We start from the raw sequence: 26,126 nt of genomic DNA on the forward strand, positions 1-26,126 counted from the left end.
CCACTGAGCCACAGCCCTAGCCCCTTTGATTATTTTTATCCTGTTTAATCTTGTTATCCATCTGTATCAGAATTTATCTCACCTTATGGATTCCTCTTATTTTAAAACACACCTATCATGTTTTTGGCTTCACTCTATAAAGCTAAAATAGCCATGTTAATAAAAGAAAATTCTCTTGTTATTAGGAACAATCTCAGCTACAAAGTGAACTATTAAATATTGAGTCTCAATGTACTATGTTGAGTGAGGGAATCAAAGAACAACAGCAACGAATTGAAGAATTTCAAGAAAGAATAGATAAGGTGATTTTTGTTATATTCATAATTAAATGATGTGTGTGATTTAGTTTTGGACCAGACACCAAATTGGGTGTGTGCTAAAACAAAAGTTGATAGGTGACAGTACCCTGTCAGAAATAGCTTGAAGGCTGTTTTATTAGTTTGCCCAGTTGATCTCCTTGTATCCTTTGAGGACCACTGCTGCCTGTCTTAGGAGATGGTGACCAGTGAGTATTCACTTCTGTTCTCCAACCTCTCCTTGCCCTTTGTAAAAAATACAGCCTTTTCTTTTTTTACTGCCCTTCACACCAAGAGGTGAAGAGCTGTCATACAGGTTATCTTTTAAGGTTGTTTACTTAGTCACTTTTTAAACATCTCTTACAGGCCAGGTATGGTGCTTGGCTCTGGAGCAACAAACATTTGGTCATCTATCCTCTGCTTATAAAGTGACAGGAACTTTTTTAGATTTGATTCAATGCACTGTTGGGTACTGCCAATCCTTGGAAAGTTATTTGCTCCCCATCACTCTGTAACTTCCACCTTTTGCTTTTAGTCTTGCCTTTTCTACATATTTCAAAAGCATACTCATGTTTCTCCTTAGTTATCTCTTTTGCAGGTTAAATATTCCCAGTTTCTCTAATCATTTTACATTTCCATGGATCTAAGATGAGCTCTAGAAACCATCCCCTGGATGCTCTGTTACTTGTCCATGTCCAGAACAGAGCATAATGTCAAAATAAGGTCTAACAGTACAGAGTATCCTGGCACCCCAGATATGGACCTGTAGCTTCCCATAGTTTGGATTATCTGCTTATGCTAATGGCAGCTTACTCCTGTCATATTCATGTTTAATTTATATTCAGCTAAAATTTGAAAGTTTTTAACATGTCCTACTATTGAAGGTCTCTTTCAACCTATAACCATACATTTTAAATGAAAGATTAAATGTTATTTTGTTGGGTTTAGCTCATTTGAACTTTTCTTTCTTTCTTTTTCTTTTCTTTTCTTTTTTTTTTTTTTTTTGTATCAAGGATTGAACCCAGGGGTCCTTAGCCACTAAATCACATCCCCAGTTCTTTTTATTTTTTATTTTGAGACAGGGTCTTGCTAATTGCTTAGGGCCTCACTAAGTTGCTGAGGCTGGCTTTGAACTTGCTTTTGGTCTTCCTGTCTCAGCCTCCTGGGATTACAAACGCATACCACTGCACCTGGCTCCATATCTTTTCGATTCTTCATTCTATGTTCTAACCATATTGTTTTTTTTATTGTCTGAAATTTTTAAAGATTAATTTCTTTATATAGAATGTTGTATTTTGGTATGGCCAATGTAAATGGAATCCTTTCAGTTTTATATTAAATGGTACATAAAGCCCAAACACTTAATAATGCAAGTTAATGAGCTTTCTTTTTAAATTTTTGAATAAGAATTTGAAAATAGATGAGCATAACTTACAGAGATAAAGGAAGAGGAAGCAATGGATGAATATGGTAATATTTGGTTTGATTACATTTTAGCTTAATCCAGAAAAATCTTGGAATGAAAACTTATTTAAGCCTTATCTATTTCTCAAAATTACTTATTAAACTATTTGTTTTGAAATAATTTAAAAGGTAGAAGATGACATTTTCCAACACTTCTGTGAAGAAATTGGTGTGGCAAATATTCGTGAATTTGAGAATAAACATGTTAAACAGCAACAAGAAATTGATCAAAAAAGGTATTTTTATTAAAAGATATTAGTAAGTATTTTACACATACTATACTTTTATGGCTACTTCTGCAAGTGAATTCTAGAATCAGCTTATCTAATTATTTTTTAAATTTTTTTTTTAGTTGTCAATGGTCCTTTATTTTATTCATTGATACATGGTGCTGAGAATTGAACCCAATGCCTCACACATGCCAGGCAAGTGCTCTGCCACTGAGGCACACCCCCAGCCCTCTAGTTATTTAAAAAACAAAAACAAAAAACCAATCTTAACTGCACTTGTTGTATTGAAGTGATATTTAAATTGTATTTAATTTAGAGAGACTCAGCTTCTTCATAATATTGAGTTTTCCTATGAAAGAACTAGTATGCCTTTCCTTTTTTTTAAGTTTGTTAAGTTAGAGCTGGAATGTAGCTTAGTGGCAAAGTGCTGGCCTCGCACACGCAAAGCCCTGGCTTGGATCCCTAGTTCCAACAAAGAAAAGACCAAAAAAAAAAAAAGTCCCCAACCAAAAAAAAAAAAAAAAAAACCCTTAAATTTGTTAATTTATTTGTAAGAAAATGAAACTTTCCCCTTTTTTATGACCTGAAATGAAAATTCTCTTAGGTGTAATTCCTCTAAATTGTAAAATAATAGCTACTAAAGCTGAGTGAATGGGAGAGAGACATTTTACTTTTGTGTGTTCCTAAGACTTTTGCTTTGTACCACAGGCATGTATGATCTATTCAAATAATGTTTAAATGTAAGAGTAAAATGTGCCTCTGGGGGAAATAGAGAAAACTTTTCTTTGTCCTGAAATAAAACCTGCCAACATTTTTGCCAACTTCCTTTCAATTTATTCTCTACAGTTCTCTCATACTTCTTTCATTCTTTTTTTACCCATTTACTATGTACTCCCACGTAGCAGGCCCCCTTCTAGAAATACAGAAGATACAGGAGTGAACAAGAAAGGTGATGCCCCTACCTATTCTAGGTCCTCTGCATTTCCATGTACATTTTAGGATCAGCTTTTCAATTTATATATATATATGAAAGAAAAAAGAAAAACCCTGCTGGAGCTGGGGTTAAGACTCAGTGTTAGAGCTCATGCCCAGCATGTGTGAGACCCTGAGTTCAATCTCCAGCATTGGGTGTGGGGCAAGAAAGAAAGAAAACCAGCTGGGATTTTGATTGGGATTGTATTGAATCTATAGATTAATTTGGGAAGAATTGATATCTTTTAAAAATATTTTTAAAAATAATATATCTTTATTTATCTTTACTTGGTGCCAAGGATCAAACCCAGTGCCTCACATGTGCAAGGCAAGTGCTCTACCACTGACCTACAACCTCAGCCCAAGAATTGACATTTTAATACTAATCCATGAGCATGATACCTATCTCCGTTTATTTATGTCATTATCTATTTCTCTCATTATTGCTTTTTAGTTTTCTGCCTTCAGATTTGGTCTGTGTATATTTTGTTACATTTGTTTCATCTTTATATTATTGTAAATGGAATTGTTTTAAAATTTGCACATAAAATGATTTGGTTTTAATATGTTGAAATAAAATTTGTTTTTTATAAATTGACCTTGTATCCTGAAACCTTGCTAAACTTAATTCTATAAGCTCTTTTATAGATTTTTTAGGACTTCCTACATAGATAATCATATTGTAGTGAATAAAAAGTTTTATTTCTCCCTTTCCAGGCAGTATATCTTTTATTTCTTTTTCTTGCCTATTGTACTAGCTAGGACTCCAGTACAATGTTGGATAAGTGGTGAGGGCACATATCCTGCCTTATTCCCAGTCCGAGGGCCACAGGGAAAAATAGAAACTTAGGGTAGCTTTCAGGTTGAGGAAGTCCCCTTCTATTCCTACTTTACAGAAATTTTTTTGCCATAAGTGAGCACTGAATTTTGTCAAATACTTTCTCTGGCATCCACTGAGATGTATGGCTAGATTTTTTAAAAAGTTTTTAATCTAGTAAGTACAAATAATTGGTTAGTTATATTCATTTTAAAGTGTTAAATCACCTCACATAAAAATATGAACCCAACTTGGTCGTGAGTTACTCTCATATGTTTTCATATGTTTTTGGATTTTATTTGTTAAAACTTTGCTAAAGATTTTTGCACCCTTTTCTTGGGTGTAACAATCTGTAATTTTCTTATAATGTCTTTGTCCAAAGTTTGGTTTTAGGGTAATGCTAGGCCCATAAAATGAGCTGGGAATAAAATGTACTTTCTTTTTTGGGAAGCATTTATATAGGATTAGTGGTGTTCTTCCCAATGTTTCATAAGATTAGTTTATATAGGATTGGTATTGTTCTTCCCAGTGTTTCATAAGATTAGTCAATGAAGCCCCCCACTTTTCTTTGTGGGAAGGCTTTTATTTGGAGATCCAGTTTCTTTAATGAATTCAGGGCTACTCAGGATATCTACTTCTTGGACAAGGTTCGGTAGTTCACGTCTTTCAAGACGTCTGTGTACTTTATCTGGGTTGACAAATGTATTAACATAAAGTCACTTTGTGTATCTTTTTTATTTTTTTAGTTGTAGATGGACACAAAACTTTTATTTTTTAATATGTATTTTTTTAGTTGTAGTTGAACACAATATTTTTATTTATTAATTTATTTATTTTTATGTGGTGCTGAGGATTGAACCCAGGGCCCTGCACATGCTAGGCGAGCGCTGTACCGCTGAGCCATTATTTTATTTTTTTTATTGTGGTGCCAGGGATCGAACTCAATGCTTCACACATGCTAGGCAAGCGCTCTACCACTGAGCCACAACCCTGGCCCAATACTTTGTATTTTTAAAATCTTAAGATCTGGACTGTTGTACTTTTGTTCCTAGTATTGTGGCTTGTCTTTTCTTTTCTTTTTGATATCTAGCTAAAGGCATATTAATTTTATCGATCCTTATAATACCAATTCTTGGCTTCATGGGTTTTCTCTATGGTTTGTTTGTTTCTATGTTACTGGTTTCTGCTGTTCATTATTTTCTTCCTTCTACTTTTTTTTTTTTTTGGTACCAGGGACATCCCCAACCCAATTTCGTAGTTTATTTAGAGACAGGGTCTCACTGAGTTGCTTAGTGCCTTGCAGTTCCTGAGGCTGACTTTGAACTCAGAATTCTCCTTTCTTAGCCTCCCAAGCTGCTGGGATTACAGGTGTGCACCACCAAGCCCTACCTTCCTTCTACTTATTTTGATTTAATATTCTTGTATATCTTTCTAAGAGGGAAGTTGACATGTATTTGGGGCTTATCTTCTAATATAAACACTTAAAGATATTTATTTCTCTCTAAGTGCTATTTAAGCTACATCTTACAAATTTTAGCACATTGTATTTTAATTATAATTCTGTCCAAAATATTTCCTAGTATCCCTATGTTTTTGGGGTTTTTTTTCCTATGACATAGGATGAAAAGAGTGTTGTCTGATTAGCAGATATTGGCAGGGCAAGGGAGTTCAGATGTCTTTCTGTTAGTGATTTTTAGATTAATTTCATTTTGGTGAGGAATATATTCTGAATTATTTTGATCCCTTCGAGTGAGGCCAATTCTTGTCTGTTTTAGTACATGTTCCATGCATACCTGCAAAGAATGTGCATTCTGCTGTTGGGTGCAGTGCTAACCTGCAAGGCAGTTGGCCAGGCTGCTGGTGTTGCTCAGGTCTTCTGTCTTTGAGTCTCTGCCTGGTTGCACACTAAGAGCTAAGAGGAGCACTGAGATTTCCAAGTAGATTTTTGGATCCATCAGTTTTTTCTAGTTTTGCCAGTGAGGGGACAGGAAGGCTGGAGTTGTGTGGTGTCCCTCATATTCTGTATGCCTGACTGCTGAGCAGAGACAAGTCTCTTGAAGGTTTCTTCTTAACCTCTCACACAGGCAGTGCAGTCAGAGGTCAGGAGTGGGGACTCTGTTGCCTCCTCTACGTCACACCTGGCTCCATGCTTCCCGAATAGGTAGCCTTAGACAAGGCTGAACTCTTCTGCTTTTGTCTCTTCTGTTAATGGGGCACTAGTATTACTTACCTCACAGTCTACAACTTTGAGTAGGTTAATTTATAGCAGAGCTTTGATAACAGATGCATAGTAAGCTCTCACTAAATATTACTTTGTTTTTATTGTCACTGTTTTTCAATCAGTTTATCTAGCACAGTATCTGATACAGATAGCACTTAAAAGTACATCTTGAATGAACAGTTGGGTTGCCAGGATACATGGGAGGGATAGAAGAAGAAAAGGGCAAGTTACAGTTGAAGTTGTTTTTTCTTTCTTTTTTTTTTTTTTATGTACTGGGATTGAAACCAGGGGTACTCTACCACTGAGCTATATTCCTAGCTCTTTTTATTTTTTGAGACAGGTTCTCACTAAGTTGTTTCAAGTCTCACTTGGTTGCTGAGGCTGGCCTCAACCTTTTGATCCTCCTGCTTCAGCCTCCCAAGTTGCTAGGACTTTAGGTGTGCATACTGTGCCCATCAGTGTTAGAGTCTTTTATGAGGAGTTTATGAAGCTTGCTAGTAGAACGTACATCAGGAAGGGACATGTTCTTCAGTTTGAAAGTTTATATTTGGAGTTCATATTTGAATAACTATTGAAAACAACTGAATAAATAATTTAATAAACACATAAAGCTAGGCATGGTGGTGTATGTCTATAATCCCAGCTACTCTGGATGCTAAAGCAGGAGAACTGCAAGTTTGCGGACAGCCTCAGCAATTTAGCAAGACTCTGCCCTATCTCCAAAAAAGAGGCAGAGGCTGGGAATGTAGGTCATAGGTAGAGAGCCCTGGGTTCATTTCTCAGTATGGCAAAAAAAAAATTAATAAACATGTAAAGCTGAGTGTAACAGTGCATACCTGATGTTCCCAGCTACTTGAGGCTAAGGCAGGACCATCAAAAGTTTGAGGCCAGCCACAAAACCTTAATGAGATCCTGTCTCAAAGTAAAAATTAAAAATTTTTAAAGGACTGGGGATGTGGCTCAGTGGTTGAGTCTATCATGTGCAAGCCCTGGGTTCAAACCTTAGTATCAATAAATATGTAAGTTGTAACTTAAAGAAGGGAACCTATAGATTATAAAATATGTAAGAAACATATCACCTGTATACAGTGTCTGAATCCTAATACAGATATCCAGGTTTTTTTTTTAATAATGAGATGCCCTGGAAATTTGGCAATGGTAATAGTTTCATATTAAAGATGTATTATGATTTTTTAAGTTATAATAATTTGTGCTTATGAATTAAAAGTCACTTCACTTTTGGAGATACACATAAAATATTTACAGATGAAATTACATGATGTCTTGAATTTGCTTGAAATAGTCCAGCATTGTGATAAGTGAGGTTATACATAAAACAAGAATGATCTTGAATTGATTATATTGAATTTGAGTGAGAGCTTCATGAGGTTCATTATCATATTCCTTCTACTTTTGTATTTGAAATTTCCTGTAAGAGAATGTTAAAAAGAAAGAAAGAGCATTTCACTTACCATTTATAATACTTGACTTTTTTATGCTAGATTAGAATTTGAAAAGCAAAAAACTCGGCTTAATATTCAGCTTGAATATAGTCGCAATCAGCTTAAGAAGAAACTGAATAAGATCAACGCATTAAAAGAAATTATCCAGAAAGGTAGAGAAGACATTGATAATCTGAAGAAGGTAACTAACAGTGAGTGGTAGCTGAAGTGTCTCTTCATTGAATTTTCAACCTCCTTCACTTATTGAGCTCCTAAAAGGCTTTGGTAGTGATGGGGGCAGATGTGAGAAGTGCCTAAATCAGCAGAGCTTCCTGAGTTCTGGATGCTGGGTGGGAGGGAAGGTGAGGCGGGGTGCCACAAGGACTCCTGCCTGAGTTCTGATTGGGACAGTAGATGGGAGGGGACTTAGGTCTGTGTGGTGCCTGGACGGTAGTGTCCACCAGCAGGGAATGCAGAGAAATCTGGGCAGGAGCTATCAATCTGGCAGCTGCTGATTGACCCAAGTAAATTGAAACTCTGAGAAAAGTTGAAATGCTTGGGCAGATGGACAGTGGAGAGCACTAAAGCGGCCATGGGATTCTGGAAGGTGTAGGTAGGCTAGGAACAGGGATAGTCAGTCGAAGAGGAGGCATCCCAGAAGCCCCAGTGCTGCAGGAAGGAAGAAGTGATAAAGACTGTTTAAAAGGCTGAGCCTGAAATGTTTGTTTAATTGCCACTTAAAAGTCACAGTGGCAAGAACTTTATTGGACAGTGGGAATGGAAGTCAAATGGCAGTGATATGAGGAATGGGTCTGAAATGAAGGATGAAGGCAAGTACTGATACCAGTTCCTAAAAGGTTTAGAATGAGAGTAGGTCACAATCCATGACATGGGTTCAAGCAGCACATGGGATATGATTTATCTTAGAGTGACTGGGTTGGTCTTATTGATAATAGAACCTGAGAACCTTAACAACATAAAAGATGGTAAATCTGCAGTGCATATCCTCTTTCTTCAGGTTGAAGAAGACTGTCTGCAAGTTGTGGATGAACTCATGGCAAAGCGGCAGCAACTTCAGGACATCTTTGTCACTCAGAATTCCAACACTGAGAAAGTTCAAACTCAGATTGAAGAGGAACGGAAGAAGTTTTTCGCTGTTGATAGGTAATTGAGAATTCATCAGTTTGAAAGATACAGCCGGATTTTAGACATGTGTCTTGTCGGAGTGGAATGTATTATGTGAAGCTATATTTGAATATGTACCCTTTATTGCTCTTGGTCTCACATAACATTTTTGAAATATTCTAATTTGGGGGGGACCAAATGAGGGAATTAGTTGGTTAGAGTGAGTAGTTCTTTCTGGTGAATGAAAACGTGATCCCGTAGAGTCCCTTGCCCTAAATCCCCCTTGATGTTGCTGGTGTCTTCTGCTGTCCAGAGATTCCCTCTCTGCAGCATGGCACAGAGAATAAGGGATGGGTCAGGCCATGCTGCCTGTGAGAACATCCCAGCTTTGCTTCAGATGTACTGTGCCTTGATCTCCTCATCAGTAATCAGGGTTAAAGAAAATGCCTGCCTCAGAGAGTAGTGACCTGAACACTGATGGAGTGAGCTTAAAAGACAGCCTGGTACCTGATAAGCATTTGCCGTGATGATGATAGTGACATGCCTTGGGTCAGCTGACTTGTAGCAAAATAACATGCTTTTCTGCATGACTGACATGATCATAGCAATGAGAAATTAGCTCTTTTTGCTCAACCTCTTTGCATGTCACTTTTCCTCACTGTCCCAAATCCTTCAGTGCTTTAAGACACTGCTGGGAAGTTCTTTGTGTGTGACTTTTTTTTTTTAGAGGAATTAAAATCTGTTTCTTGATTTTTTTTAAAACTTTTATATTTAGTTTAAAATTTGTTTCTCTTTATATTCTTGAAAATCTCGGAGTCTTCTCCTGCCTGTTCCATGCCTTTCATCCTTCCTTCCTTTTTCTTTTCTTACTTTTTTGTCCCCTTTCTGGGTCCTGTTAAAAGTCCACATTGTTTCAGCTAGTAAACCTCGTAGCCTCATCTTAAGAAGAGCCAGGTAGTACAGAGACTTCAGATTGTCAGGGATACAATGATTTACCTGATTTCTCTTGTAGAGAGACTATTTCTACTGGGTTTTTGTTTGCTTGCTTGCTTGTTTTTAATATTTGTTTTTTAGTTGTAGTTGGACACAAGATCTTAATTAATTATTTATTTTTATGTGGTGCTGAGGATCGAACCCAGAGCCTTGCTCATGCTAGGCAACTGTTCTACCGCTGAGCCATAACCACAGCCTCTATTTCTCCTGGTTTGAGGTTCCAAAATGTAGAGCTCATATGAGGAAGAAACACAACCTGAAAAAGTATAGATTTATAAATAAATTAAGCTAAGCATGGTGGCATAATACTCCTGTAATCCCAGCAACTCAGAGGCTGAAATAGGAGGATCGCAAGTTCAAAGCCAGCCTAAGCAACTTAACAAGACCCTATCTCAAAATAAGAAGCACCAAGGAAGCAGCTCAGTGGTTAAGTGACCCTAGGTTCAAAAACAAATAAATAAAAAATAAAAGGTATTGTGTCCAACCACAACTAAAAAAAAATAAAATATTAAAAAAATAACTGGGAAAGGACTGCATCTTGGTCACTGTGATTAAATCAGGAATGTATATTATTGAAAAATGCCATTGCCAGGCTCAGTAAATATGCCTGTGATCCCAGCTACCAGGGAGGTTGAGGCAAGAGGATAGCAAGTTCAAGGCTAGGGGCTGGGGCTGGGGCTCAGCAGTAGAGCACTCACCTAGCATATGCGAGGCCCTAGGTTCGAACCTCAGCACCACATATAAATAAAGGTGTTGAACTACAACTAAAAAATAAATAAATATTTTTTTTAAAAAAAAGTTCATGGCTAACCTGGGCAACTTGGCAAGACCCTATCTCAAAATAAATAGGATTAGGGATGTAACTAAGTGGCGGAGTACTTTCCTAGCATGAACAAGACCCTGGGTTCCATTCTCAGTACCACACAAAAAGAAAAATGCAACCTTGGGTTAACTAGGTTTATTCATGGTCTTTCTCAGGAGTGTTAGTGTTTATATTACAAACTCTAACACTTACAGAACTCATAAGGAAAAGTCACTTTTTCCTATAATATAACTTTTTCTTGATTTAGTGCCGCATTACATAATGAGTAAAAGCACTTTTCACATTGTGTTTTTACAGGGAAGTGGGAAAATTGCAAAAGGAAGTTGTGATCATTCAGACTTCTCTGGAACAGAAACGATTAGAGAAGCATAACATGCTGCTTGATTGTAAAGTTCAAGACATTGAGATAGTTCTTCTGTTGGGGTCACTGGACGACATAATTGAAGTAGAGGTGCCTAGAAAATTACTTAAAATATGTGTGGTGGTACTGCACCTGGTGTTTAGAGCAACTTGCCTGCTTATTTTTTCTTTCTCTGGTTCTTGGGCCTTTTAAGGCTGCAGAACTCTTACTCAGTATATCTTGGCTTTGTCCTCTTAGATCAGCTTCCTCAGGAGGCTCCAAGGTAGCTGTGGCTTTGACAGAGGGAAGAGAACTCTCTCCTGCCCTCCCAGAAAAATCCTGGGGAAGAATTCTGATTTGCTCATTTTGGATCATGTACCCACCCAGTCTTGTGGTGTAAAGGGAGGGAAAGGGGTGCGGGTTATTGTAAGCAAAATTGGGGGGGGGGGTCATGCAGAAAAACAGCACTCACTATACATACAAAGAAATAGTCAGTTTAAAGGCAAGTCAGTTTAATTTTAGAAGAGTGTTATAATTATAGAGTGGGGGAGGAAACCGTCTCCAGGACTCAGTCTGTGGCTGTTGGTCAGTAACAGTGCCACCTCTTTGTTTCCAGTGTTCTTTCAGTTACTGAACCTTCAGAATTATTCTCCAACATGCCCATCATGAGTGGGAAATTATGTGCTTCTTGATTAGCATGAAAGACCTCCACATTCATGGCAGGGTATTTCATAGCAGATACTAAGACAAGCCCAATTTATATTGAACCACATCTAAGAAGAAAAGTGCTGCTTCTAGTTTCCATTCCAGCATGTCAGAAACTTGAAAATCTCCTTTCATCTTTTTTTTTTTTTGGGGTGTGTGTGTGTGTGTGTGTGTGTGTGTGTGTGTGTGTGTGTGTGTGTGTTTTGCTAGGATCTGAACCCAGGGCCTTGTACATGTGAGGCAAGCACTCTACCAACTGAGCTATATCCCCAGCCCTCACTCCTTCATCTTAACAAGTAAAAAACTGAAAATCAGTAACTCTTACATCTGTCAGAGAAGTGAGGTCAGAGCAAAACTCGCTGCTCCAAAACTGGAGAGACAGACAGATACAGGGAATCACAGCTTACAGTGCGGGAGCCTCCAGGGGAATCCAGCACCCACTTAGGAAAACCTAAAGGTCTGAGAGATGAAAATGCCAGGAGCACCAGTCATAGGGCTCCCTCACTTTTGTTGTTGCCTCCTGAACCTTCAGGGTCTCACTTAATAGGGGCTGCTGCCCTGGGAGCCTATCTGCTGGGGTCTTATTAGAGCCTGATTGACCTGAGGTAGGGGAATGGCCATCTCCAGCAAGCTTTGGCTATTCTGTACACTGAAAGGGGGGAAAATTACTGAGAAACACTTATGAAATCATAAGGACAGAGGCTTGCTGAAAGATTGATATCTAGCTGGGCAAAATGGCGCACACCTGTGATCCCAGTGATTCTGGAAACTGAGACAGAAGGATCATAAGTTCAATGCCAGCCCTGCCACTTAGTGAGACCCTGTCTCAAAATAAAAAGAGGTGGGATTATAGCTCAGTGGTAAAGTACCCCTGGGTTCAATCCCAATATCTGGGTGGGGTAAGGGGTACTAAGACCTAATCATAGAACTGTAGATGCTTCCCTTCCCCCACACCTTACCACCAGATTACTGAAGGCCAATTTACAGCAGTTCCCTTCACTCAGTACATGTTCAGCTATCAAGAAAAATGTGACAAGGCATACCAAAAGGCAGAAAATAATTTGAAGACACAGAAGCAGCATTAGACCTAAACTCAGATATAGGGATATTAAAATTATCAGACCAGGAACTTAAAATAGCTGTGATTAATAAGCTATAGGCAGGGCTGGGATGTGGCTCAAGCAGTAGTGCGCTCGCCTGGCATGTGTGCGGCCCGGGTTTGATCCTCAGCACCACACACAAAGATGTTGTGTCTGCCGAAAACTAAAAAATAAATATTAAAATTTTCTCTAAAAAAAAATAAAATAAAAAAAATAAGCTATGGGCTATACTGGGTAAACAACATGCAAGAACAGATGAGCAATTGTAGCAGAGATGGAAAGAACCAAAAAGAAATGCTACAGATCAAAAACATGAAGAGATATTAAAAGTGCTTTTGATGGGCTTTTTAGAGGATTGAACAAGGATGAGGAAAGGATCTGACATAAGGATATCTCTATAGAAACCTCCAAAACTAGAAAGCAAAGAGGGGACTTAAAACAGGTTTTCCAGGAACTATGGGAAAGCTACAAAAGGTATAACATGTAATAGGAACACCGAAAAAGAAAAGGGAAAGGAACAGAAGCAGTGTTTGAAATAGTAATGATTTCCCTCAAATGAATGTCAGACACCAAACTGGACCAGGAAACTCAGAACACAAGCAAGTGTTTAGTGAAAGATATACAACAGTACAGGCACAACACATGAAATAATTGTAAACTGGACTTCACCAAAAATTTTTAAAATCTTCTCTTCTAGAGACATTGTCAAGAGAATTGAGACAGGCTAAGACTGGGAGAAAATATTTGCAAAAGACATACTTTATAACACTTATCCAAAATATTCAAAGAACTCTTTAAACTTTAGGAGACAGCCAGGCACAGGGAAGCACACTTGGGAGCTAAGGCAGGAGAGCTGCAAATTTAAGGTCAATGTGAGCAACTTAGCAAGACCCTTTCTCAAAATTTCAAAAATTGGTTGGGGATATAGCTCAGTGCTTGCCTAGTATTTCACAAACACACCAAAAAAAAAAAAAAGTAAACAACTTGATTAAAATAATATAGGCCAAAGACCTTAACAGACTACCTACCAAAGTAAATAGATGACAAATAAGCATATTAAAAGATGTTCCATTTAATAGGTCTTTAGAAGAATACAAATTTTAAAAGATATCACAGCTGGGTACCATGACAAATGCCTGTAATATCCCACATGCTCAGGAGGCTGAGGAAGGAAGATCATGAGTACAAAGCCAGCCTCAGTAACTTGTCAAGGATTTAAGCAACTCAGCAAGATCTTGTTTCTAAATAATAAATAAATATGTATACATGTATATACATATATATATGTGTGTGTATGTATATATATATATATATATATATATATATATATATAAAAGAATTGGGGATGTGGCTCAGTGGCTAAGCACCCCTGGGTCCAATCCCCAGTACAAAAAAAAAAAAAAACCCACTAAACAGCTATACTCTACACCAAAGTCTAGAACACTGACAGCACCAAAGGCTGGCAAGGATCAAGAACAGGAACTGTCTTTCAATGTTGGTGAGAATACAGCCACAGCCACTTTGGATACAATTTGGCAGTTTCTTATAAGACTAAATATATTTTTACCATATGATCAGCAATTATACTACCTGGAATTTACCCAAAAGAGTCGAAAACTTACATCCACACAAAACTTGCATATGGATGTTTGTAGAAGCTTTCTTCATAATTGCGAAAATTTGGAAGCAACCATAATATCCTTAAGTAGGTGAACAGATAAACGGATTCACTCAGATCCTGCAATCTTATCCAGCACTAGGGATAAATGAGCTACTGCTGGGTATGGAGGCACACATCTGTAGTCCCAGCTACTTAGAAGGCTGAAACAGGAGGATCACTTGAGCCCAGGAATTCAAGACCATCCTGGGCAAGACCCCATCTCAAAGCAAAAAAAAAAAAAAAAAACTATGAAGCCACGAAAGAACAGGGAAGAAACTTAAATGCATATTAATAAGTAAAAGAAGATAATCTGTGATTCCAACTTCATGATATTCCAGAAAAGGCAAAAACAATCTAGATAGTAAAATCTGTTTGCCAGGAGTTAGAAGGCAGTGAGGGATGGATAGGTGAAACAGATGACTTTTAGGACAGTGGAACTATTCTGCCTAATACTATAATGTATAATGTTGGATACGTGCCTTTATGCTCTTATACAAACTCATAGACACCAATAGTAAACCCTAATGGAGAACTATGGACTTCAGGTGATTATGATGTGTTGATGCTTTAAACCTAAAACTACTCTATAAAAGTTTTGGGGTTTTTTGTTTGTTTTGGTGGTAGTGCTGGGGATTGAATGTAGGGCTTTGTGCATGCTAGGCAAACACTTTACCACTGAGCTTCACACCAAATCCTGAAATAGTCTATTTAAAAAAAAAAAAAAAGTGTTACTTCTGTTCTACTCTGTGCTAGTCGGGCCACACTAGAATACTGTATTTACTTTTTAAAACAGGCATTTTAAGAGTAATACATCCAGACTAGTGAAGAAAACCCTGACCATGTTGTTTGGGGAGGGAAGGCTTGGGGAATGTGACCATTATCTTCAAATAGGTGAAAGTCTCATGTGAGTCGCACTTATTCTTTCTGGTCCTAAGGGGGAGTATTAGGTGGGGTGCAGAAAGCCACAGAGTCATGTTTACAGTTTGGGAACACTTTCTATAGAAAAACAGTGGCCTCTGGTGGTGAGTTCCTGGTTGGAATTTGATAAGCCATCTAGTTGTAGCCATGCAATGATGTAGTTATCCAAGGTGTTCTGTAAAACCCAGACTAGAAAGATATTAGGTGTGAACTGAATCCTCTTTCCAGAGGATCAAACAGGGGTTACTGGGTAGAAATCATTGTTTGACAGTGTCTATGAGGTGGAACCCTTCCATTGGAGGTGTTGCCTGTACCGCCAGGTTCTCAGAAGATTTCCGTATTGTGGGGAGAGATTTTCCTAGATTCCCAAATCATAATGTGCAGAGGAAGCATCTGGGTATCACTTGACCTAAGAGTGCATTCCACACAGCCCCAGATGAGGCCCCTGTTACTGGCCCATAGACCACTTTGAGTGGCATGGCACCAGATGACTTACACAGAAGTCTAATGCAAACAGGGATGTTGAATCACACATAGACATCATGGGAGTTAGAGCTTCAAACATTTTGTACTGAAGTTCAACTTTGTGAGATATTTTAACACGTATTACATAAAACTATGCTTAATTATAAAAATTTCATTGAAGATGTATAGCTTTATCAAGTGGGGTTTTTTTCCTCCTCTTAATTTGTTAGTCTTGATTTTGATCAGCTTACACAAAAGGCTAGGCAACTGATAAATAAGTGCTCATCTGTTCCTTATTTCCTGTTCTTCCCAAAATATAATACATACTGAAAATGAAACGTATGTGTCAGTCATCATGTGGAACGTTGAGAATATAGCAGTGAATACAACAGCCAAAAATCCTCTTCTTCATATTACAGTGTGGTAGGGACAATCCAACAGAGAAATTGTAAACAAGTAAGACATTGATGTGTTAGGTGTTGATAGATGCTAAAGAAAAAAAATGAAGCAGAAAAGGGAATACAGAGCACTGTGGAGGGGCTCACAGCCTTGAGTGGAGAAACCAGGGGTGGCCTGGGAAAGGTCGCCAGTGAGTCGAGTGAGAGGAAGTGTCAGAGGCATCTGGGGGAGGTGGTCCAGCAGAGCAAGCATGCCAGCCCTGAGGGTGGCACTTGCATTGTGGTCAAGGAGGCTGTGGATTTCAGCAGAGGGAGCAAAGGACCCTGGTTCACCAGAGTTAGAGCAGCCAGATCATTGCAGCCTTCCAGCTGTCATAAGGGTGTTAAACTTTTAATTTGCATGAGGTGACAAGCAATTGGAGGACTAGGGACAGATGAATCAGTAGAGGTCATCATCTCAGATAACAAGAAAAGAGTTTTGTGTGTTTTTCAGCTGGGGACTGAAGCAGAAAGTACCCAGACGACAACTGACATCTATGAAAAGGAAGCCACAATTGAAGTGGACTATAGCCCTTTAAGAGAGGATCTCAAGGTAACTGATTTCTCCTGATTCTCCCGACTAACAGCAATATTGAATATTTAAGTACTGCAGAATCATTTTTAGATAACCAAATGTAAGTTCTTTTTAAAAAATAAAAGTAGATTTCTTAATGTTTTTAAAGAAATATACAAAGGAAAAACATTTTTTTCTATATTAACTAAGAACACTTCTGTGTGGGTCTCTTTCACATCATAAAGTGGGCTAATAAGTAAGTAGGTTACTTTTACATCTGTATCAGCATTGCTCACTGCAGAACACTCTACCATGAAATGTCTAGCCAAAGAAGCAGAGTTTCTGTGCCCAGCTACTGTTTGAATCCTATTTCCTTCTTGTAGGCCACAATGAATAAACAAAAGCTTTGCAAAGTCCTGAGTAAATGAAAGTGGCATCTGCTCCAGCATGCTGAATTTGCCCCGTCTGCATCCTAGTATGGCCCTTTTGGGGTGGAGCTGCTCTAAGACTGAAAGGTTTTACACAGAGCCCCAGCAGTTGTCCCCTCATCGCAGCCACCTGAGTGGGGTTACATGTTCATTTCTGACCCAGGCACCACCCCCAGTGGGTGGAGGAGAGGGGCTTAGCTGTCGCCTGAGCAAAGCAGGCCCACTCTTCAGCACACCTGGCCCAAGACAGGCTGCAGTAGTAAGAAAAAGCAGAGATGGAGCCAAGGAGCAATACCTGCCACATCTTTTCATTTCACACGTCATCAATATCATTTTGTTAGACTCTGTAGTTGTGGCATCTTTTGGCAGAAGAGTTTTTTTGTCTTTCCTGTAGTTTTCTATTTAGTGCTTTCTTCATTGCTTTTTTGCCATCTCATTTCTCAGTAAATATGAATATCTTATTTGTACTTATGGTGTTGTTTTCATTTGCCTGTTTAATACATCTGAAGTTTATTCTAGTGTGTGGTATAAGAATGTTTTAAGTTTACTCAGTTTTCAGATAATTCTCCTTTATGATGTATATCATTCCCTTCTGGAAAGCAACAGCATTTTGCTGGAAGGGCATGGCCACTGTTTTCCTTCCATCCTCACCCCAATTAATTCTATTTATTAGTCAGGTTGAATATTGCCCTTCTCTCTGCATTATGCTATCCTGATAAGAGGTTTTTCATCCTGTTATAAATGGCAGATATATTGCTTACTTCTCTGTGAACTTTTAAAGACAAAGACTGAGAGTGTCCTTCATTGAATCTTCGGTGTCTAACATGTAGTAGATGATATATACTGTTTATTGAACACAGAAATTAAGGTGATAAATGAATTGTCTCTTAGCCAAGTTAAAAAAAAGAGAGAGAGAGAGAGATACAACATCTTCCAAGAGCAGCATGTGTATTATAGAGCATGAAAGGCACAGCCAACCTGGAAAACTGGAGATAGTGCTGTGTGACTGCAGCTCCAGGCTGAGCAGCTGGGGTGGGGAGTGTGCAGAGGGAGCTGTTGGGGTCAGAGGGGCTGATCTGTGCTTCTGTCTTACTTAGCAGTCTGGATGTAAAAGGCATGCCAGTCAGTGGTGTTTTTTGTAATAACAGGCTCTGCAGTCAGATAAAGAGATAGAGGCCCAACTTGCACTCCTCTTGCAGCAGATGGCCTCCCAGGAGGATGTTCTGTTGAAGACAGCAGCCCCAAACCTGAGAGCCCTAGAGAACCTCAAGACTGTCAGAGACAAGTTTCAGGAATCCACAGATGGTGAACTTGGGTTTTTATTATTATTATTATTTGGTGCTAGGAAGTGAACCCAGGGGCACCTAGCCACTGAGCCACATCCCCAGCCTTCTTTTACTTTTTATTTTTAGACAGGGTCTCATCAAATTGCTTAAGGCCTTGCTAAGTTGCTGAGGCTGGCCTCAAACTTCTGATTATCCTGTCTTAGCCAACTAAGCCATTGGGATTACAGGCATGCGCCACTGTGCCCAGCTGAACTAGGGTTTAGTTGTTAACAGGATCATATTCATGGGTATTTTGATTTCTAGAACAACAGTCACCCTTGGAATATAACTTTTCTTATATATTTTCCTCTGCTGTTTTATATTAATGTGTTTTTTAATCCTGAATCACTACTTGCTTCCTCCATGAAAAATGTTCTGCTTTAATTTAGAAATAGGTTTATTGATTATTATAGAACAAACATTTAGTTTTTTGTGCCAGAAAAGTAGGTATATTAAATACTCTTTAGGAACTTGTTAATATTATTTGGAAATTAGCCCTGCTAGAGTCTTGGAAATTAGTCCTGCTAGAGTCAATTTATGTTGTACAATTTCAGTTTTTTTGTAATTGGATAAAATTTTTGTTGTATATAATATTGTTTTAACTAAAGACTACTCAGATATGAGTTTATCAAGATTTGTAGGTTAATATTTTATAATAAAGAGTTTTCTTTTTTTAATATATACATATATATTTTTGGACACACAATACCTTTATTTTATTTATTTTTATATGGTGCTAGGGATCGAATCTAGGGTCTTGCGTGTGCAAGGCGAACACTCTTCCACTGAGCTACAACCCCAGCTCTAATAAAGAATATTTCCTTGAATATTCCAATAAAATTTATAAACATTTTATTTAAAAGAAAATAGCCTTGCCCAAAAAGGGAGGGGCTTATCAATTATAAGAGCATTGCTCTTGGAATTAATAACAGTTGAGGTTATTTTGAAGATAGATTTACTTAAGAAAGCCAAATTCAAAATTCAATTTTTAAAATATCCTACACTTTAAATAAGAGAAGTTCCTGGTGGTCTCCAAAATAAAGAACATTGATTCTCTCTTAGCTTTTGAGGCCAGCAGAAAGGAAGCCAGAATGTGTAGGCAAGAGTTTGAACAGGTGAAAAAAAGGAGATACGATCTTTTCAGCCAGTGTTTTGAGCACGTCTCAATCTCAATTGATCAAATCTACAAGAAGCTCTGCAGAAACAACAGTGCCCAAGTATGTATTTTCAAACCTGAAATAACTAGTGGGATTTTTGTGTTATTGGTGGTGTTTTTTTCTGGTGGGATGTAAATAACCACTGCACATTATTTGAGTGCCTCACTTGCCCGGGGTAGTTTGTGAAGACTGATCTCAAGAGCTGCGTTCTTCATCCCACCCACGCTGAGCCGGCAGCCTGGACAAGTCATAACCACTCCAGGCTTGTTTCTCTACCTGAAATGAGTGACCTAGATCATTTGGTGTACAATCTGTTGTCTGGTAGTGATTTGACTTTAGCACCTTGGGTCTCTGTAGTAAAGGTGGAGTCAGTATAGAGTATCCTAGGGAACATTATCAGTGGAATTGGTCAGAGTATCACAGAAGAGAGGAAGAACCAAAGGCAGGATCCCAATCCAGGTGTTTCCTTTTTAATGAGTGTCTCAGTGATCACCATGCCATTCCATTATCAGTGCCCACAGAAAATGCTTGGGAATTGGATGTGGAGTTAAGGTGTGGGTCAAGGCTAAATACCTACTTTGCTTTTGGCTCATGTTCTTCTGTGACTCAGATGATCCTTTCAGAATTTCAACTGAAAATAATATGATAAATTAAAATAATTTATTTTCAGTAAAATAAGTCTAAACTAAGCTCATTAACTCTTTGAGAACAGGGTTCATATCTATTTTGCAGTGCTTGGCCCATAGTAAGTGTTCAGTAAATGGTCCGTTGGTCATTGAGTGAACTAAAGAAGACTGCCTTTGTAAGACTGGCTTGTGCCGCTGTGGTGTGACACAGCCTGGTGGGAATGCCTGATCTTCTGTGTTAGTGTTTTTTCTCCCCACCCCAACCCAAACAACCCTATAATCTGTGATTAAATGGAGGAAAACCTAACCAATAGAATATTTTGCATGTAAACTATGTTGCCACCCCAATTTTAAATTTGCTGATTACTTTTCTAATAATGCTAAATAACATGTGTTTCAGGCATTTCTTAGCCCAGAGAACCCTGAAGAACCCTATTTGGAGGGAATTAGTTATAATTGTGTGGCCCCAGGCAAACGATTTATGCCAATGGACAATTTGTCAGGGGGAGAAAAGTGTGTGGCAGCTTTGGCTCTCCTGTTTGCTGTACACAGGTAAGGTCACAACAAGCTACTTGGTTTGCTGGGTACAGTGGTGCACTCTGGTAATCCCAGCAGCTTGGGAGGCTGAGACAGGAGGACTGTGAATTGAAAGCCAGCCTCAGTAGTGGCAAGGAACTAAGCAGCTCAGTGAGATCCTGTCTCTAAATAAAATACAAAATAGGGCTGGGGATGTGGCTCTGTAGTCGAGTGCCCCTGAGTTCAATTCCCAGTACCAAAAAAAAAAAAAAAAAAAAAAAAGCAGCATCAGCTATTTTGTTTTGTACCAGAGCAAAAACCAAGTGGAGCTTTCTATGGAAGATCTATACTTATTTTTCTTTATTAATATTTAGTAAATGCATATTAAACTTTTTTCTTCAGCTAGACAATTCAGGGTGTATTTTAGGCCTACAGTAATTTAGACTGCAACTCTTTAAGAGTTCAGCCTTTGACAGATTTTATTAACAGTAGCTAGTAATTTTCCAACTATAGGGAAGAAAAAGAAAAATTTAGAATAACCAGATGTGATATCAGTATTGCTTAAAACCATGAGCAACAAATTCAAAAACTAAAATTGTATATTATTGTCCTACTTCATATTCAGAGATATATTTAGTAAATAATATTGAAAGCGAGGTATTTTGTTAGAAAAGTATTTACCCTTATTTCCACTGATGATGGTGGCACAGTTTCTTTGTAATATAAATCAAGAAACAGAGAGTTAGCTAAAATAAAGGCATTCACAGCTTTTGGCATTCCAAGCAGTTGGTGAGGATCCAAAGTGGAGGGGCTGCTGCCTCTTAGTCCCATTACCAGGAACATTAGAACACAAGAGATTGATAAGAGTTTCTTGTTGGTCTCAAGGAGGAGCAAGAACAGGGCCCCACAGGAAGAGACCAACCATGGCAGAGGAGCTCTGGGAAAGGAGACTGGCTCGGAACAGGAGGCTCACAGCAGCATAAGACCGTCACTAGGTGGCACACCAACCTTTACTCAACAAACCTCTACTATCTGTACTGTTGCAGGCACTGGAGATCACTGAAAAAAAAAAAATGCCTACTTCAAAAATACTTGTTTTAGCTGGGCACCGTGGCCCATGCCTGTAACCCCAGAGGCTTGAGACAGGAGAATTGCAAGTTCCAAGCCAGCCTCAGCAACTGCGAGGCACTAAGCAACTCAGTGAGACCCTGTCTCCAAATAAAATACAAAATAGGGCTGGGGATATGGCTCAGTGGTTGAGTGCCCCGGAGTTCAATCCCCAGTACAAAAAAATAAAAAAAAGCTTGTTTTAGTTGGGCAAGATAAATAATAAGTAAATTCCATTAGTAATATAGAGAATATTAGAGAATGGAAGTACTACAGGGAAATAATCAGATCAGGTAACAGATAATATGTGGCTGAGAAGGTTTGCAATATGAAGAGTCATCACGTGTTAAGGACCAGGTGCAGTGGCACATACCTGTCTTCCCAGCTACTTCGGAGACTAGGGCAGAAGGATGAGAGTTCAAGCCCAGCCTGGGCAATTAACAAGACCCTGTCTCAAAATAAAATTTATTAAGGACTGGAGATGTAGCTCAGTGGTAGAGCACTCCTGGGTTTAATCCATAGCACCACAAAAACAAAAAGTCATCAGGGAAGACTTATTAGAAGGAAACATTTGAGCAGAGATTTGAAATAATTAAGGGAACAAGCCATCTGTATAGCCAGGGATGGTTTCTCTGGATATGAGGACAGCAAGTGCAAAGGACCTGAGGCCAGAGTGCACCTGGCACATGTGCAGTAATCTTTATGCAGCAGCGTCAGGATAGGGTTATGATGCTATTGTGAGTCAAGGTGAAAGTCGGTGATTGCTGGGCCAGGGTGGTAACAGATATTGCTAATGGTGTGGCGTATGAAGGAGTCTGGGGATGACTCCAAGAGTTTGGCCTAAACAGCTGGTAAGAGGACTAGTAAGAGCTTCTCGTAACTGAGGTGAAGAAAACCAAAGGAAGGAGGCAATGGGGGTAGGTGGGGGACATTTGCTTTAGGATGACCTTGGAGTGAGTGTTTATTAGGTTTCTACATGGAATTGTTGAGTGAACAATGGCACGCTTGTCCAGGAGAGAGGGCAGAATTACTGACGTGTGGGAGCCTCAGTGTATGTATGGTATTAAGACTTGGGGAGCAGATGAAACCACCAGGGGAACTGGTTAGATGCTGGAGAGCTCTGGGCACTGAGCGCCAAGGGCACTGGGTGTTCAGGAGTTAAGAGTTGACATCAGAGACTCAAGAGCAGTGGGTGGAAGAAAAGCATGAAGTGTCGTCCACAAGTCCTGGTGTCCGAAGGGGGCGGTGACCAGCCCTTGCACATGTCATGTAGGATACATACTGATATTTGAACCCTGTTAGCCACACAAAGGCCACTGGTTACTTAGACAAAGTTTCCAAAAGAGTGTGTTGTATTTATTCTGAATCCCGTTAATTCTTTCCTCCGACTCTTTTGAAAAACAAATAAAAAATTACTTCTAATTTGTTATTTTTTCTAGTTTTCGGCCTGCTCCATTCTTTGTCTTAGATGAAGTAGATGCAGCCCTGGATAACACCAACATCGGCAAAGTATGTTTCTTCTGCTTTTAATTCTCAATAGAATTTCTGTAACTCCAAATTTGTGTTACAATCAGAAGGCAGTTGCCAAGAACAAAAAGGGTTTGGGGCTGGTAATAATTGCTAGTTGAAGTAAAATCTTTCCTTCCTTCCATGTTTTTTATTGGTGTACTATAATGGTGCACAATGGGTTCATTGTTATGCACTCACTCATATTTGCATACAATATAACAATAGAATTTGGCCAGTACAATTTCCAGTGTTTCCTCTTTTCCACTCCTCCTCCCTTGACTAATCTTCCTTCGATTTCCATGTCATCCCTCCACACACGTACCTTTCTTTTCCTTCCTCATCTTTAGTTTCTGTATAAAAGAGAAAACATGACCCTTGATTTTGTGAGTTTCCTTATTTCACTTAATGTTCTCAAGGTCCATCTATTTTCCTGCAAACTACATAATTTCATTTTCCTTTATGACTAAAACTCCATTGTGTATACATGCCACATTTTCTTTATGCATTCATCCATTGATGAAGACCTGGGTCATTGTGAATTGTGCTGCTGTAAACCTGGGTGTGTGTGGATTGCTGTAGTTCTCTGACTTTAATTCTTCAGGATAAATACAAGGAGTTGTATAGCAGGGTTCTATGGTGGTTCTCTTCCTCATCTTTTGTGGAACCTCAATACTAATTTCCAGAGTGGCTGTCCTTATTCACAGTCCCACCCACAGTGTACAGATGCCCCTTTCCTCACATCCTTTCCCCCATTTGTTTGTATTCTTGATGACTGCTATTCTGGCTGGAGTGAGATGAAATCTGTTTTTGTTTGTTCTGTTACAGGGGATTGAAGCCAAGGACACTTAGAGCCACATCCCCAGCTCTTTTTTTTTTTTTTTTTTTTTTTTGAGACTGGGTCTTGCTAAATTGCTAAGGCTAGTCTTGAGTTTGCAGTCCTCCTGTCTCAGCCTACAGAGCCATTGGGATTATAAGAGGGCGTCACACACCCATCCTCAGTGTAGTTTTGATTTGCATTTTCCGTTTTGTTAAAGATGTCAAGCATTTTTTCATATATTTATTGGCCATTTGTATTTCTTTAGAGAGTGTCTGGTTCATTTGACCATTTATTAATTGGGTTTTGGTTTTCTTTGGTGAAGAAAGTTTTTTATATATTCTGGATGTTAATCATCTGTCAGAAGAGTAGCTATCAGAGATTTTCTCAATTCTGTAGGTTCTCTCTTCACATCCCAATTTATTTCCTTTGCTGTGCGGCTTTTTAATTTGAGTGTTAAGGGCCTGTTGAGAAAGTCATGGTTGCATAGTTTTTTCTCATCTAATTCCTAGGTCTTTGATCCTTTTTGAGTTGACTTTTGGCCAGGGCAAGAGATAAGGATCAAGTCTATAACCAGTTTTCTCAGCACCACTGTGTAAAAGGCTGTCTTTTCCCCAGTGTGTGTTTCCTGCACCTTTGTCAAGGATCATGTTACTGTATCTGTGTGGGTTTGTTCTTCTGTTGGTCTCTTTGATGCCAGTGCCATGCGGTTTTTGTTACTATAGCTCTGTAGTACAATTTGAAGTTGGATATTGTGATGCTTCCAGAATCACATTTTTGGCTTAGAATTTGGCTTTTCTGGGTCTTCTTCCAAATGAATTTTAGGACTGTTTTCTAGTTCTGTGAAGAATATCATTGGTATTTTGATGGTAATTGCTTTGAATCTATATATTGCTTTGGGTAATATGGCCATTTTAACAATACTAATTCTGTCTGTCCATGAAATGGGAGGTCTTCAGTGGATTTCTACAGTGTTCTGGGTTTTCATTCATTTCACCTCCTTGGTTAATTGGATTCCTAAGGGGTTTTTTGTTTTGTTGTATTTTGTTTTGAGAAAAAGGTAAGAGAATTTTTATTGTTGTATTAGCAAAGGAGAAACACAAGGGACTCCTGTGCCCCAGAGGCTGTGATTTGGACCATCAGGGGGAACAGGAGGTTTTTCAAGAGGTTATTCATAGGCTACATTCCAGGTGTTCTCTGTCCAGAATATAAATTCACTTGTTAATTTGGGAAATAGCCAATTCTTAGATTTTCTGCTGCCCTCCCTTAGTCTGAATGAATCACTTCTTTCATTCCTGTGGTGGGCATGTCCTCAAGGGCAGAAGACTCCTCGGTCAGGGAAGAAAGGTAATCCTGGGTGGTGGGGGAGCTTTAGGGAAGGGAAGTTTGTGTGGTTGTTTGAGGCTGTTATGAATGGGATTGTTGATTCTTAGGAAAGCTGTTGATTTTGTGATCTGCTGCTTGCTGGATTTGTTGACTAGCTCTGGCAGTCCTCTGGTGGGGCTTTTTGGATTTTTTAAGTATAGGCATATCATTTGCAGTGATATGATGTACAGTGATAATTTGTCTTCTTTTCATATTTTTCTCTTTTTTTGTCTAATTGTGGCTAGAATTTCTAGTACTATAGTGATGAGAGTGGACAACATCCTTTTCTTGTTCCAAATGTTAAAAGAAAGGTTTTCAGTTTTCCCTGTTTAATAAATTGGCTTTGGGTTTGTTTGGGTACTGGGGACTGACCTCAGGGGCTCTTGACCACTGAGCCACATCCCCAGCCCTGTTTTGTATTAGAGACAGGATCTCACTGAGCTGCTTAGCACCTCGCCCTTGCTGAGGCTGGCTTTGAACTCCCATCCTCCTGCCTCAGCCTCCTGAGCAGCTAGGACTACAAGTGTGGGCCACTGCGCCCAGTAGCTTGGTTTTAAAATGTAGCCTTTATGATGTTGGGGTAGGCTCCTTCTGTCCCTATTTTCTTCAGTGTTTTTATCATAATGGGTGCTGGATTTTGTTGGAGGCTATCTCTGCATTTGTTGAGATGTAAAGTTAATACTTTAAAGTTGAAGTTAAATATCTGCAAATAGGATGTTTCAGAGTGGTTTTTGTAAGATCTGGGAAGCCAACACAG

The 26,126-nt window shown here is 38.8% G+C and overlaps 1 protein-coding gene across 1 annotated transcript in view; it reads left to right on the top strand.

Annotated features, from left to right (window-relative positions):
* The window catches only part of Smc1b (structural maintenance of chromosomes 1B), a 74,309-nt gene that overhangs the window by 43,812 nt on the left and 4,371 nt on the right, over nucleotides 1-26,126 (top strand). Inside the window, exons 14-23 of the mRNA XM_021733006.3 lie at nucleotides 186-302; nucleotides 1,890-1,996; nucleotides 7,503-7,644; nucleotides 8,461-8,606; nucleotides 10,681-10,834; nucleotides 16,463-16,561; nucleotides 18,099-18,255; nucleotides 19,338-19,492; nucleotides 20,459-20,610; nucleotides 23,121-23,190. Coding sequence (XP_021588681.1) covers nucleotides 186-302; nucleotides 1,890-1,996; nucleotides 7,503-7,644; nucleotides 8,461-8,606; nucleotides 10,681-10,834; nucleotides 16,463-16,561; nucleotides 18,099-18,255; nucleotides 19,338-19,492; nucleotides 20,459-20,610; nucleotides 23,121-23,190 — 1,299 coding nt within the window. The remainder of the gene's footprint in view (nucleotides 1-185; nucleotides 303-1,889; nucleotides 1,997-7,502; nucleotides 7,645-8,460; nucleotides 8,607-10,680; nucleotides 10,835-16,462; nucleotides 16,562-18,098; nucleotides 18,256-19,337; nucleotides 19,493-20,458; nucleotides 20,611-23,120; nucleotides 23,191-26,126) is intronic.

The sequence above is a fragment of the Ictidomys tridecemlineatus genome, chromosome 6 (genome assembly GCF_052094955.1).
Source record: "Ictidomys tridecemlineatus isolate mIctTri1 chromosome 6, mIctTri1.hap1, whole genome shotgun sequence".
Taxonomy (NCBI): Eukaryota; Metazoa; Chordata; class Mammalia; order Rodentia; family Sciuridae; genus Ictidomys; species Ictidomys tridecemlineatus.